At 37.3% G+C, this 13,563-nt stretch overlaps 1 protein-coding gene across 1 annotated transcript; it reads right to left on the minus strand.

Annotated features, from left to right (window-relative positions):
• Window positions 1-2,297: 2,297 nt before the first annotated feature.
• Window positions 2,298-4,939, minus strand: LOC149635127 (uncharacterized). The gene is made up of 9 exons (XM_089850937.1): window positions 4,798-4,939; window positions 4,542-4,745; window positions 4,356-4,487; window positions 3,766-4,291; window positions 3,701-3,708; window positions 3,419-3,508; window positions 3,189-3,356; window positions 2,965-3,131; window positions 2,298-2,411 (listed from the first exon to the last, which is right to left on the minus strand). The coding sequence occupies exons 1-9, from the start codon at window positions 4,937-4,939 to the stop codon at window positions 2,298-2,300; spliced, it is 1,551 nt and encodes a 516-aa protein (XP_089707063.1).
• Window positions 4,940-13,563: the final 8,624 nt, after the last annotated feature.

The raw sequence follows: 13,563 nt of genomic DNA on the forward strand, positions 1-13,563 counted from the left end.
GATCAATCTGAGATAAATTTAAGAAGCGACGTGCCCGCCAGATTAAATTACTTTGTACCGGATCAGCTATTTGTCTATTCCGATATAGTAAGCAATGAACTAGTAGGCGATACGATAGCGCCATTACTTCGTATTGTCGGTGTTGAAGATAAACTCCATGGCTCTATAGTCACTAAAACGTTCGATTCACCTCACTATGTTAAAGTTGTTAAACGTTATTTCGAGACGTTAGAAATAGATATAAGAACTAGTTTAGGTCAACCGACGGCATTCGAGTTCGGACAGACAACCTGTAAACTACATTTTAGACCATGCCCAAACCAGACGTCTTAGATCATCGTTGCGAGTACCGGTCGTATTACCTTGACCAGGTGGGTGGAGGAGTTTCGAGCGTTTTTTCTGGTAGACCACAAAGGGGTAGGGGGCTTGCTCAAGGGCTTGTTTAGATGGGCCAGACCGTTATTAGTTAAAGGCGCTAAATATCTAGGTGTTAAAGCCGCTACGACGGGGTATAAAATATTAGGCGATGTAGCCGAAGGACAGAATATAAAATCGGCTGCCAAGCGTCGATTTAACGAGACTATGGACAATATCATCAACCCTCAGAAAGGGTCGGGCGTTATAAAGAGGCTCAAGCTGAAAAGACTCTCAGTTACTCTCAAGGGAGCAAAGACGAAACCACGCGACATTTTCTCGCGATATAAAATGTTCTCCGTTCAAGCCGTGAAGAGTGAACTCGATATTTTTGATTCAACACCTACCCAGACAAGTATAGAACACGGACAATGGACCTGGTATAAACCTCTATCAGCGCTCAATGACAGCTCCACCGTCGAATACCACATCCCCGGAAACGGGGATTATTACATGGATTTAGCCCAAACAATGCATTACACCCGGTTAAGTGTGACCAAAGATGACGGCGGGATTCTACCGGACGACGCTGTGGTGGCTCTCATAAATAACGCGGCTCACTCCTTATGGCGAAATTGTGAAATCTATTTTGGTTCCACCCTCGTAACGCCGGCGGCAAACAACTACTCATTTCGCGCTCACATCGAATCCCTTCTAAACTATGGACTAGCCGCTAAAAAAACGCATTTGTCTTGCGCTGGTTGGGCTAAAGACGAGGCGGGTAAGATGGATGATCTAACCGGCAGCGGTTTCCTTGTCAGAAAGAAAGCCGTCGAAAAAACCGTGGATATCGAATTTTACTGTCCCGTATTTAGCGATGTGTTTAATATACCCGAATATCTGATGAATGCTGTGGATGTTAAAATGAGCTTCTCGAGAAACAAAGACGAATTTGTGCTGATGTTTAAAGAGACCGCGACCCTCAAGGGTTGCAAAATATTGCTTAATGAAGATGGGATAAATGTACGCAAGGTTAAACTGGCACCTAAAATATTATTGGCGCATGAAGTTGCTCTCGCTAGAGGTGCTGCCCAGTATAATTTTACGCGTACCGAGATAAAAACGAAAACTTTGTCAGCGTACACGCAGAGTCAGAGTTTCGACAATATATATCTAGGTGCCCTCCCTACTCGCGTCATAATCGGTCTAGTTTCCAACAAGGCGTTCAAGGGTAGCTACACCCATAACCCCTTTAACTTTAAAAATTACAATTTGAATCATTTAGCTTTGTTTGTGGATAACGATCAGATACCTTCTAAAGCCTTAACACCGAATTTTACTAAAAAATTGTTTATGAGAGAGTACCACACCTTGTTTTCAGGGTGTAATATTCATTATAAGGACGACGGTAACGATATATCCCCTTTCGAGTACGCTATCGGGTACACCTTATATGCCTTCGATTTAACCCCTGATATTTCGGCTAGTGATTCCAACTTCTGGAATATTGTTAAACAAGGTCAATTACGATTGGATCTAGGTTTTGCGACCGCCTTACCCGAAGCTGTTGTTTGCATCGTTTACGCCAAGTTTCAAAGCCTAATTCAAGTTGATAAAAATAGAAACGTGATTGTCGATTATTAATGTCAGCAACAAACACAGTAAATTTAAATTACGCCCTATCAAAAACCCCGAGTTTTTGGGCGTTTTTGCTTCGGATAGGCTACCTCATAAGGTTTCCCAATATCCCATGTTTCTCATCATAAACTTTGACCAGCACAATAGAAGGGGGTCGCACTGGGTTTCCATCTATATAGACGCCCTACGTGTCGGTTATTATTTCGATAGCTACGGCTTACCACCATATTTTATACCTAGTGTAAGATTATTTTTATTGGAACATTGTAAGAAATGGTCATATGAGGGGGAGACAGCTACAAAGTCTAGATAGTAAAGTTTGCGGTCAATACAGTGCCTTGTATATTATACATAGAAGTTCGAAGAAAAGTACGAAAAGCTTTTTGGATGGGTTTTCCTGGAGGCAGCGACAAAATGATCTGAAGATCGCGAAGCGCTTCAATAATCATATAATAAGACTGAAAAGGAGTATGAATCATATCTAAAGTGTATATAATAAGACTGAAAAGTAGTATGAATCATATCTAAAGTGTATATAATAAGACCGAAAAAGAGTATGAATCATATCTAAAGTGTATAAAATAAGACGGAAAAGGAGTATGAATCATATCTAAAGTGTAACATATTTAAGCAATTTTTCAAAATAAAGTTTATTTTCAAATTTCGTGGTCATCTTCTGACTCTAGAGCACGCCTATAATACATTCACTATATCTAGGTTTTCTACGGATAAAAACGTCAGCGATAATATGATAAAATAATTTATGTATAAAAAATTTTCAATAAAATTATAATTTCAAGTTTATCACGGTTTTATATTTAATTCTTTACATTTTTGGTTAAATTTTTCGATAAAGAAATGCCCATATGCCAGGGTGCGCACTCCTCCTGGGAGGATATATTTTTTGTTATCACAAGCGGATAACGCCTTTTTGGTTTGGTGAACTGTACGCAGATTGTGTTTAGTGCTCACAATCCTTTTCATACTGCACGTCGTTTCTTCTTCGCCAAATAAACATTTCCGATAATCAGCATGATGAATTGATCGTTTGACGACGCGGCGACAGATTCCCTTTGCGGTTTTCTTTTCACCGTTTTCGGATAGAATAGAATAAAGCTTAGGTCTTAACCCAACAAATTCTAATAAGGGTAGAGGTGTAAACATGATTAAGAAAATATTTTTTTCGGAAATATTACCCTTTATTATCACTCCATCCATCTCTTCTTTCATCTTGCCCAGGACCTTCTTATTCACATCGCTGAAAAGAGGGTCCGATTTCGGATAACCGGAGAAATCAAACCGATCTGCGTGCTCCTTAAAGTCAGCGTATACGTCTAAGGTCTTTACGTCGTACATTAAGCTATCTATGAATTGAAGATAAAGTTAGTGGGGGTAAGAGGAGTAGGTTTAAGATAAATAAACAAACCAGTATCAGTAAATTGAAGAATGGCCTTATCTCCGTATTTCTCTCTAATAAAATCGTAGTGAAATCGATATAGAAATAATTTGGAAAGATCTAATATTGAGAAGCCAGTGTAAATGGGTCGATTTAGGGTTAAAGTTTTCTAAGCCATCTGGATTCCGACCAATTCATTATGATACATAATGAATTTTTGGAAGGCCGGTGATGATGCCTTTTTAATCGCTCTTTCCTCGGTTTGTACGAGATGGAAATCTATTCGATTCCGTAGATTTTCCATGGTCTTACCGAAAACGCTGTTAGACGTCCAATTAATAACAAAGATAATGAATATTGATTAGCCTTTTGGTTACCTATTGTTCATCAGTTTGAAATAGTCGCGCTGGAATGAATTAGTAGCGTTTTTCCGTTTCTCCGTATTGAAATCTATGTAAGGGCTTAACCAAGGGCTTTGGTTAAACCATAATATTTTATGTACCCTGGTTAATTTTAGACCCTTCGAAACGTAATATTTTAGATTCCTATAGTGTATGACGTAGTTGCATTTGTTATCCAGACTAGGCACGAGTTTAGGTAGAGTGTCTTTCAGGGGGAGTCCATTCTTTTCCATCAAAGATTTATAGTATGAGGAAAACTTATCGGTGGTTATTTTCCTCGTCTCTGGTGCTAGCGGATAGCAATTATGGGAACGGTGTAATTCCTTGGGGTATTCCAAATCCACCTCGAGAATGAATCCGTGGGGTGAATCGTCTGGCGTGTTCAGAATGGTCTTCTCGGTATAAGACAGAAGATCGGGCGTCTTGCTATGAGCTAAAATATCACTGTCCTCATCAATCCAATTGAAGTTATTCATGGGTAAATAGTCCTTCATAACGGTACCTATTGTAGACATTGAAAATAAGATTTTAAGAACATTTTAGCTTATTAATAATCCATAAATTACCGTATAAATTATTTAGGCCGAGATATACGATGTAGTTACTAGGCTTGGATGGATCGTAGTTCGGCAAATCCTTGTTATTAGCCTTGGCAAAACGGTTGGAAATTAGACTCACACCGCCACGTATACCCCTTTCTTAACGTGGAAATTTGTAAATATCATAAATGAAAACATATTCAAATTAATTACCAATGAATAGATGCATATCCGGGTCTAAGAGCAAATCCAACTTTACATCCGTCATCAGCAGCGCAGCCTGCCAAGCCAAGCCAGGTCCGGTATACGAGTGAGCAGGGTCTAATCGATAGAAATCGAGACACATTGTCCTGAATTCTTCGAACACACATGCTAATTGTAATATGTTAATTTGGACATATGTGTCATGTAGATCACCTGAAAATTATAAATATTAAAATATCATCTCCCCTTATCAGGCAAAAATTACCTAAAGACTTAATTCCAAATTTCTCCCAGACTTCACACGCATGCTGGTAGCTTGCCTCAGAGATAGGCTCATCAGTTAATGTATTATAGAAGGCCTCCCTCGACGGTAGTTTTGTTTCCTCAAATCGTTCCATAGAATCCATATAATCATATGGAAAAGACAACTTCTTTGTTTTATACAAAAATCAATTCAACTCTAAACACTTCTCGCGTTTAGGTTAGTTTCTTACTTGTGCCATGAAACCTTTTTATTTCTTCCATTATTAGAGCATTTTCTACCCATTGTAATTGAATATATTAAATTTGAGACATAAACAAACTTTCAAACATAAGTTATAGCTTTATTTAAAACAGTTCAAAAATAGTTACATGAACAGTCTGTTAAGCCTAATTTTCAAACTATTCTCAATTTCCCGCGAAAAATACATTTTGAGTTTCCCGCCAAACAAGTTGTAATTAGTTCCGCTAGAGGCTCACAGATGGCGCTGTCATGTTTTGATAAACTTGCTTGATTTTGCGGTAAGCCGATTTGAATTGGAACTCTATCTCATTGGGTGTAAGGTGAACAGAAACCTAGATGTTTTAAATACTCAATCCGTTAATTACATTCAAAGTTAAGTAGAGTTTTAGTCATTTTGGCGGCCATTTTCCAAGATGGCGGATTTTCTCCAAGGTTGCGAGATTGGGGGACCTCACCACGTTAAAGAGCGCATTTAATTCTATAAAAATGGAAGTTTTCGTAACCTTTCTAATTTGTTCCGGGTCAAACCTTAGAATGTCTGTACTATAATTGGCAAGCTGACTGCATCTGTGTTACGGAAATTTGGGCAACACCTGCCCAAGATGACTCTATTTACAATCTCCCAGGCTACGTCTTACTCCGTGAAGATAGACCGCTTAAAACCGGAGGGGGTGTTATAATTTACCTGCGTCAAGACTTTATCCATCACAAGCTAGATTTTCAACCACTCCATCCTGAATCACTTCGGGTTGAATTTAAACCACAATGCTCCCCAACATGGATCACTGTGGGTTAATTGTATCTACCACCCTCCCAATACCTCTCTGGATGCTACCCTCTGGTTACTCAAAGACATACAGTCGGTCAGTCATTGCAGCTCGGAAATTATTATTACTGGAGACTTTAACCTTCCTGCCATATGCTGGGAAACGTTGTCACCCGAGCCTGGTTCCTCTGAATCCTGAGCTGCCTTGATAGATACTATAAGCGCATCAGCTTTAACCGAGCGTGTCAACTTCCCTACTCGATACAGTCAACGACGTACTTTAGAATTCAGTACGCTGGACCTAGTTTTGACTAAAGCCAACGTCAACCCTCTTGTCACAGACCTTCCTCCAGTGGGGGCAGGGATCATTTAACCGTCAAAGTTGAGTTTCCTCTGCCAGGATTGCCACCCCCTAACCCAAGTTTATCTATGGCTTTAACTATTCCCGCGGAGACTATACCAAACTAAATCTTATGCTTACTGAGGTTGATTGCTCACCCCTGACACACCTGCCAATTGAACAAGCCAGGCATTATTTTAAATTCGCTCTATTCAAATGTGTGTCAGAAGCTGTTCCGCTATTTGAGCACTCTGCTTACCTAAACAAACGTCTTTGGATAATTCCCTGGACTAAACGAGCCATCCGAAAAAAGGAAAAACTGTGGAAACAACTCCAAAATGCCAACAAAACTGGTAACCAATCAAAGTATAACCACCTTCAACCTCTCTACAAGACCCAAGTTAAAAAAGTGAAACAACTTCTTCTTAAAGCTGAATCAGCCTCTTACAAGCGAAAACTAAAACACTTAAAAACTAACCCGCGAGCCTTCTATCGTTTTATTCGGAAAAACATTCGTGCTCTACCTTCACACCTAAATGTTAAACTTGCTAATGAACAAAAAACAGATTCTAACTTAGCCATCGCAAACTGCCTCAATCAAACACTTGTTAAAAATTTCAATAATTCTGATTCTTATTTAGATAACCTCCCAGCTAGCCTTTCAGCTCCGATGCCCCTCTCATCCCTCCATCAATCTTAGATTCGCGGAACTTTCGCCGGTGTTTTCTATTATTTTTCCCCGTACCTTTTTGCTGGCACCTTGGCTGCGGTTCATATTTTTGTTTAGTATGGCTGCTTTGTTTTTTCAACTCAAGCGTCATCGTTTGCGATTTGAACATGGTAATCGCATTGGCCGTCGCGATTTTCGAGTTCAAAGGGTTTTTCGAGACTTAAAATCAAGCGTGGGCAAAATTTTAGGTTAAAGCGGGAAATGGCTTTAGGCCTTGGCGAAATCTACAAGGTAGATCGACGGCTTTTTGGTAGATTTAAAGGTAAAAAAGTCGTTGAATTTATCCTACATTTAAGGGATAATTTCGCGACATCCAATTACTTACCACAGATTTAATTGTTCATTTTAATATTTTTTCGACCGGGGCTTGTAAGTTAGAGCCACCTATTTTTGACCAATTGCATCAATTAATTATAATTGCTAGATTAAATTTGGTTATTTCGTTTAGCATTTATTTATATTATTAAATTTTGTTAGGTGTGTAACCATTGATAGAGGGCTAATGATCTACATTAATGAATTTATCATAGTCTCACGAGATCCACACAATTGGATTATAATTTGCGATTAATTAACGTTGTTATTCTAGGTTCTCATTGCCTCATATTTAACCCTACTAAAACTTGCGCTAAGTTTCATTCAAAATTCGACGTATATTAACTGTTGTTTAGCGTGTTCTTTAATACCCATTTTAAAATAATATTATGAAGCAATTTAAGAATAAATAATTTTATTAATCAAAAATAATTAAATAAATAAGGAAAAAAGCACTTATTTCTATCTTAAAAAAAGAGAAATCGAAAAAGAGAAAATTTGCTTTGTATTGAATGTGTTCCCAATACAAAGACCATTTCACAAAATTTCCACTCCTAGGGAAAAACCAAAGTTTCCATCCCTACAATTTGAAAGCGCGCCAAATAAAATTGTCCAATAAAGAAAAAGTGGGTGTCAGAAAGTAACACGTGGCTTAAGAGGAAGTGACGTCCATTTGGATTGAGAGAAAATTTTCGAAGTATCCGAATGACGATAAGGATTGGGGTTAGAGAATACGGTTTGTTCGGTCCACTCCGAATGAGCCCGATCCGAATCATAAGGATTCGGAGTGATCCGAATGATTTTCGATTTTTAGAGAATAGCCTCCCATGGCTCTCTCTCCCGAATCCCAACCAGACTCCGTCACCTACCGAGGAAAGTACGACTTTCTACTCTTCGTTGGTCTTCCCCTACAACGCGTCGCCAATATTTTGACCTTTTAAGCTTATTCAAAATCTTAAACTCCCCCCAATCAAACTTATTTTTCTGATGATCCCTCTCTCGCTCTCACAAGGGATCATGGTAAAACATTATTCCACCGATATGCCCGTAAAAACCAGCTTAAGCACTCCTTTTTTCGTAGATTTTTTCTACCCAATTTGAGTAAGCATTGAAACGGTAACTCAAGTTAAAATGCCCCGTATGTGCCTCTTTATTTTTCGGAGCTGTAAGGTTTTCCCATAAACCCTAGCTCGGCATTCCCCCAAAGGAGGAAAAAAAATCCTGAAAGAACGCACAAAATACGGAATATTTCTAATGAGCATACATATTTGCCTATATCAATTCTTCAATATTATAGATACTATTAATTATGGTTTCAAATAGACATATTCCTAATCCTTTGAGCTCTTTCGAAAAACATGAAAAATTCTAGGTTGACCTTTACCTTTAAAGGGAGACTAAAGTGATAAATCAAGTGATTTTTTACCGTTCCATAACTACATGCAATACCTTATTACACAGTAAAAGAATCGGGAGGTCTCTCTGAATTTTGTAAAAAATCAAAACTATTCTGCTTTTGGATATTATAGAACGTTCAACGATGTTTGACCAATTAGGCGTCTCTCACGTAATAAATGTTAATTACGTGGTTTTTGACACGCGCCAAAAACGCCTTATCAGAGCGCGTGTACTAATTGTAAGCAACTAATGTTGGATCTACATTAATTGCCAATTTCAAGTCGCCACATTGGACATGATAATTGTTTTTAGACATTTCTGGCCTGAAACAACCAATGGTGCAGTTTTAAATATTCTTTCCGGTTACAAATAAAAGAGTGAATTGGGTTGTGGTGAACATATTGATTAGGGTACATAATACGCCAAAACCCAGCACGCTTTTCAATATAAATACCTTCTGTTTTAAATTTTAAAATATTATCAAAGAGAGGTTCAAGATAAAACGAATAAATAACGACTTTATTTTTAAATACCATGGTGAAATAATATAAAAATTTTAACGGAGGAAACACATGGATAAAATCAAACTTTTTATTGATGTAAAAATCAATAAAATACAAGCGTGAGCTTTCGACCCGCGGGTCTTTATCAAACTAACGACAAATTAAAATAAAACAATATATATATAGTCAGATTAGGTCTAACAAAAAACTATTTTTTTAACCTCTCTCTATTCGGATACAAGAGTTTTTTATCGAACTCACCCCAAAGTTTCGCCGTTTCCTTCCCCTCATCAAGGTTTAATTCCCCCCGTCATTAGTGTACACCCCTTCGATAAATTTTCTTTTAAATAGATCGGATTCTTTATACAATATTTTTGGTTCCTCAATTATTAATTTTGATACCAGGTCTTACGTGATTTTTATAATAGTCAATAATGTAGTACTATCGCGGGGATTATCCGAACATAATTCGATGCGGAACCTTCATCCACCTCATTCGCTTCCATCCCAACTATCCATTGTCCGTCAACTTTACGGCCTCGATGGTACTTCATTTTTCCAATTTCGGTTTCATCTATCTCTACCACCAAACCCTCACCCCCAATTTGGTTTTCCTCCACCATCAATTTATCTATTGTCCTAGTGTTGTAAATTTTCCGGAAAAATAAAACGCGGAAAATTTTCCGCGAAGAGGAAAATTTTTCGCTGATCGGAAAAATATAAAACTAGCAATAAAGTGAGCTTAGAGTCAATTTATCAAACTTTTGAAGATATTTCAATAGCTTCTTCAGTTTTGTTGTCCTGAGTTCGAAATTAATATAATAGATACATTTTAAAATAGAAACTGCAGCCTTTTTATAAAATTGAATTACAAATTTGACTAATTACACCTCGCTGACTTACCAAATGTAGTTGCATATCATGAGATGACTCATTTTTCGTGCAGTTAATTTTAAAACTTTTCAATACAGATGGGGAAAGGTTTTTGCACATACCAGATGAAAGGTGGCGTTTCATCCACGTTGCGTTATTTGCATAACATTGTTTACAATATATACATTCTCCAGTTATTTTGCCATCTTTAGTAGATTTATTAAAGTACCGCCAAATATTAGTGGTTGATTTTTCCATAATTTGTGACTTTAAACAGGGTTAACAAACAATTTTCCCCCCTCCAAATTCACCGAAAACAAAATAATGAATGTTTTGAAAAGAAATGCAATTGAAAAATTTTAAAGTTTTAACATTTTAATTGAGAAATCGGTAGCGGAAAAATACGGAAAATTTTCCGGAAAAACATAGCTCGGTCATTTTCCGGAAACTTTTCCGAGCGGAAAATTTTCCGACTTACAACCCTATATTGTCCTAATAGTTAGCTGCCACCTTTTCCAAAATATTCTCCTATCCTGTTTTATTTCGATAGTTTAGAAATTTTAGGTACTGATATTATGCAGTAGCATTTTAAACACTATTGAATTACTTTTTTCCTCTCAATCGTTGACAACGAAGTGACCAAAACACCGAAACGTCCTGCAGTGAAAAATCCACCCAAATGTCATAGACCCGCGTGACACAATTTCATATTTATATATTGTATTTAAAAGTTGTCGAGATTTCTCATAGGATATGTTGTCAGTCTATGATATGTCAGTCGAAGGCTACTAGGATATATTTTAGTAGGTCAAAATCGCTTGAACATAGTTTGATTTATGTGACTCGCTTGCTCTAATCGATTTGCTTTCGTGCGGTGTTAAATACAGAAAGGTTTTCTGCGATGGATTGGAATTCGTTCCAATGTACGATTCATTTTATTGGATCTTATTCCATATTGATTACCAGAGGGCTATTTCCACACGATAAAGCAAATCGGTTCCCTACCATTGAACCGAATTCCCATCGACCGAACTCTAGCACTTTGGGTGGTTTTCGAAAACCTGCACTTAACGATGTTCAATGTTAAATTATCTCCGATCATCATTATAAAAAATATTTAAGGGAAGCACTACCATTCACTTCTCTCTATTTAGTTGGTATATCCTAACCAAGCCTACAACTTTTCTTCATTTAACTGTTTATATTTTGAGTTTGAGTTAAATAACCTAGAATAGTTTTACCTAATCATCAATTACCTGACTTATTTTAGCCCAGACGAAGAAAACCTAACCCAGGTTTTAAGTTATTGTCAGGAACAGTATTTTGTAAAAGGCATCATAATTCTGCGGAAGTAACTAAAGCAATGATATTTTAAAAAGGCGTCGAATTACTACAGTAGTATCTAATTGTAATCACCAATATTTTGGAAAAGGCATCAAATTATTCTAAAAGCAAAATAACTGAACTGTACGAAACAGTGCCGTGTTAACCAAACCTAACCTAGCCTAGCACAAGAGAGAATAATGAAATTATAATTTTGCGAAACTGAATGCCATTTATGAACGTCAATTACGCCACCTATGTGTAAGTTTAAAGCAAAAATTTATTTCTTATTGTGAATTACTTCATTAATTATGCTAAATGGAAATTATTTTAAAACGACGTTCTATGTAAATCCCGGTGGTTTGAAACCCGTCATTCCGCTAGTTTTGTATTTTATTTGGCACATTTCGGTCGAATGGGAATTCGGTCTACTAGGAATTGGGCTCATCTGAAGGATACCTGTAAATCGGCCACGTCTGTTGGTGTCGGTTGATTGGGACGCGGTCAAATGGTTCACAAGTCTCTTATTAGGCGTGGCGAATGTATTTAGTTTCCCAGTAATAAAATTCTTAAAAGTAACTTGAAACACCAATCTCACATAATTGAACTATTTAGGTCCTCCGTACAATATTTATTCGGCTAAACATTTCCTATAATCCCATAATCCCAAGGCACTTAGTGTGATTAATTGAAAACCTAAAATCACAGATTGATTCCATTGCGTAGAAATTTTGATTAGCTTAGTTTATGGAACTATAAACAAATTTTTAACTGGCTGTAACGTTTGTGTGACTTTCAAGAGGAGTGACATTGGGTAAATCACGAATGATCGACCAAATAATAGTGCTTTTGAATCGTCAACCGACTACTTGAGATGTTAAATCTCAAATGCATGCTTTAGACATTGAGGCGGAAATGCTTTGGAAAATCCATAGTAAAGTAGTGACATTTTATCGTAAAATCCATTTGACTGCTCAGAGCAACTCGGATCGAGTGATTAAAGCGTTACTTGATAATAATAATAAACGGCTTTTTATTAGGATCAACGTTTAAGTTCTATCTTAATTACAAAGGTGTCCTGCAATGTTAATTTATTTAAAATTTAGATTTATTTATATCTTTTCAATATCTTTTAAAATTCATCTAATTTGTTTTTAACTAGATTTACAGATCTTTCTAGTTTTATATCTCTCGGTAGGTTGTTCCAAAGTTTTATACCCGCATGTTTATAATAATAATAATCTAAGCTTTTGTCTATGAAGGGATTTCCACACTAAGCCTGTGGCTTCTTTACAGGTGGGTCCCTTTAAAATGCATAGGAGGGTGGTAACTAGCCCCTATGCCATTGCTAGCATACAGCTCCTTATCCTAACTATTACCGTTAACCTCAGCAAGTTTTGATGGAAAGGAGAAAGCGTGTAACGACCGCGGAGGAAAACTCCTTTTAACAAGCGGGGACAAAACTTCCAAACTCTACGCAGAAGGATTTGTTCCCAGATTTTCACCCGGTGCCTCAGTTCGGAATCGAACCCGGAATCTTCTTGCTGTGAGGCGAAAGCGCTAACCGCTACGCCACCCCACGCTTTTATTTCTGAATCTGGAAGGGAAATCTTCTGCGTAGAAATCAGTATCTGCGGCTCTCCAAGCTGTGTCCTGTTTTCACCTGGATTCATTTTTATACAAAATCTGGGAAGGAGCTAGCCTTTATTTTAGACATGAAAACTTCAGATTTCGTTAAATCCCCAATCTCCTCTTGATATCACTCCGTGATATTTGCCCCGGACGGTACAATGTACTATTCTACTTTACCATTCGTTTCAAGAGACACAGGGATATACTCGTGCTATGGGTATGAAACGAGTAAAATGCATGGTGAAATCAAAGATAAGAAATTTCGAGTAGGCCTTGGCTAAATTACCACTAAATTACGCCATTTCATTTGGTTTTTATGGTTCGCTGAAACTTTGGCTAATAATATCGCCAGACGGTTATTCTCAATTATTCATAAACCCTAATAAAAGACTTATTTGCCAAACGAAGTTAGAATCACGTACTATGAACACTAAAACCAGAAAAAATGCGATGCAACAAGAAAAGTTTAAGACGCATTAACAATCTATGCTAACGTTTACTGCCCGATTGAGAGTATCAAATAAAACCACCTTTTGTTTACTATTTTCAAAGCTTGGCGGTTTAGTTTCCGGCTGACCATGTAAATTAATGGTTTGTCAAAGTATTTCGTTGAACTTATGTGCATTTGATACTGGTAACTGCGTTG

This window comes from Phalangium opilio, unplaced genomic scaffold (genome assembly GCF_054372755.1).
Source record: "Phalangium opilio isolate 3A_F unplaced genomic scaffold, DU_Popi_V2 ptg000095l_1, whole genome shotgun sequence".
NCBI lineage: Eukaryota > Metazoa > Arthropoda > Arachnida > Opiliones > Phalangiidae > Phalangium > Phalangium opilio.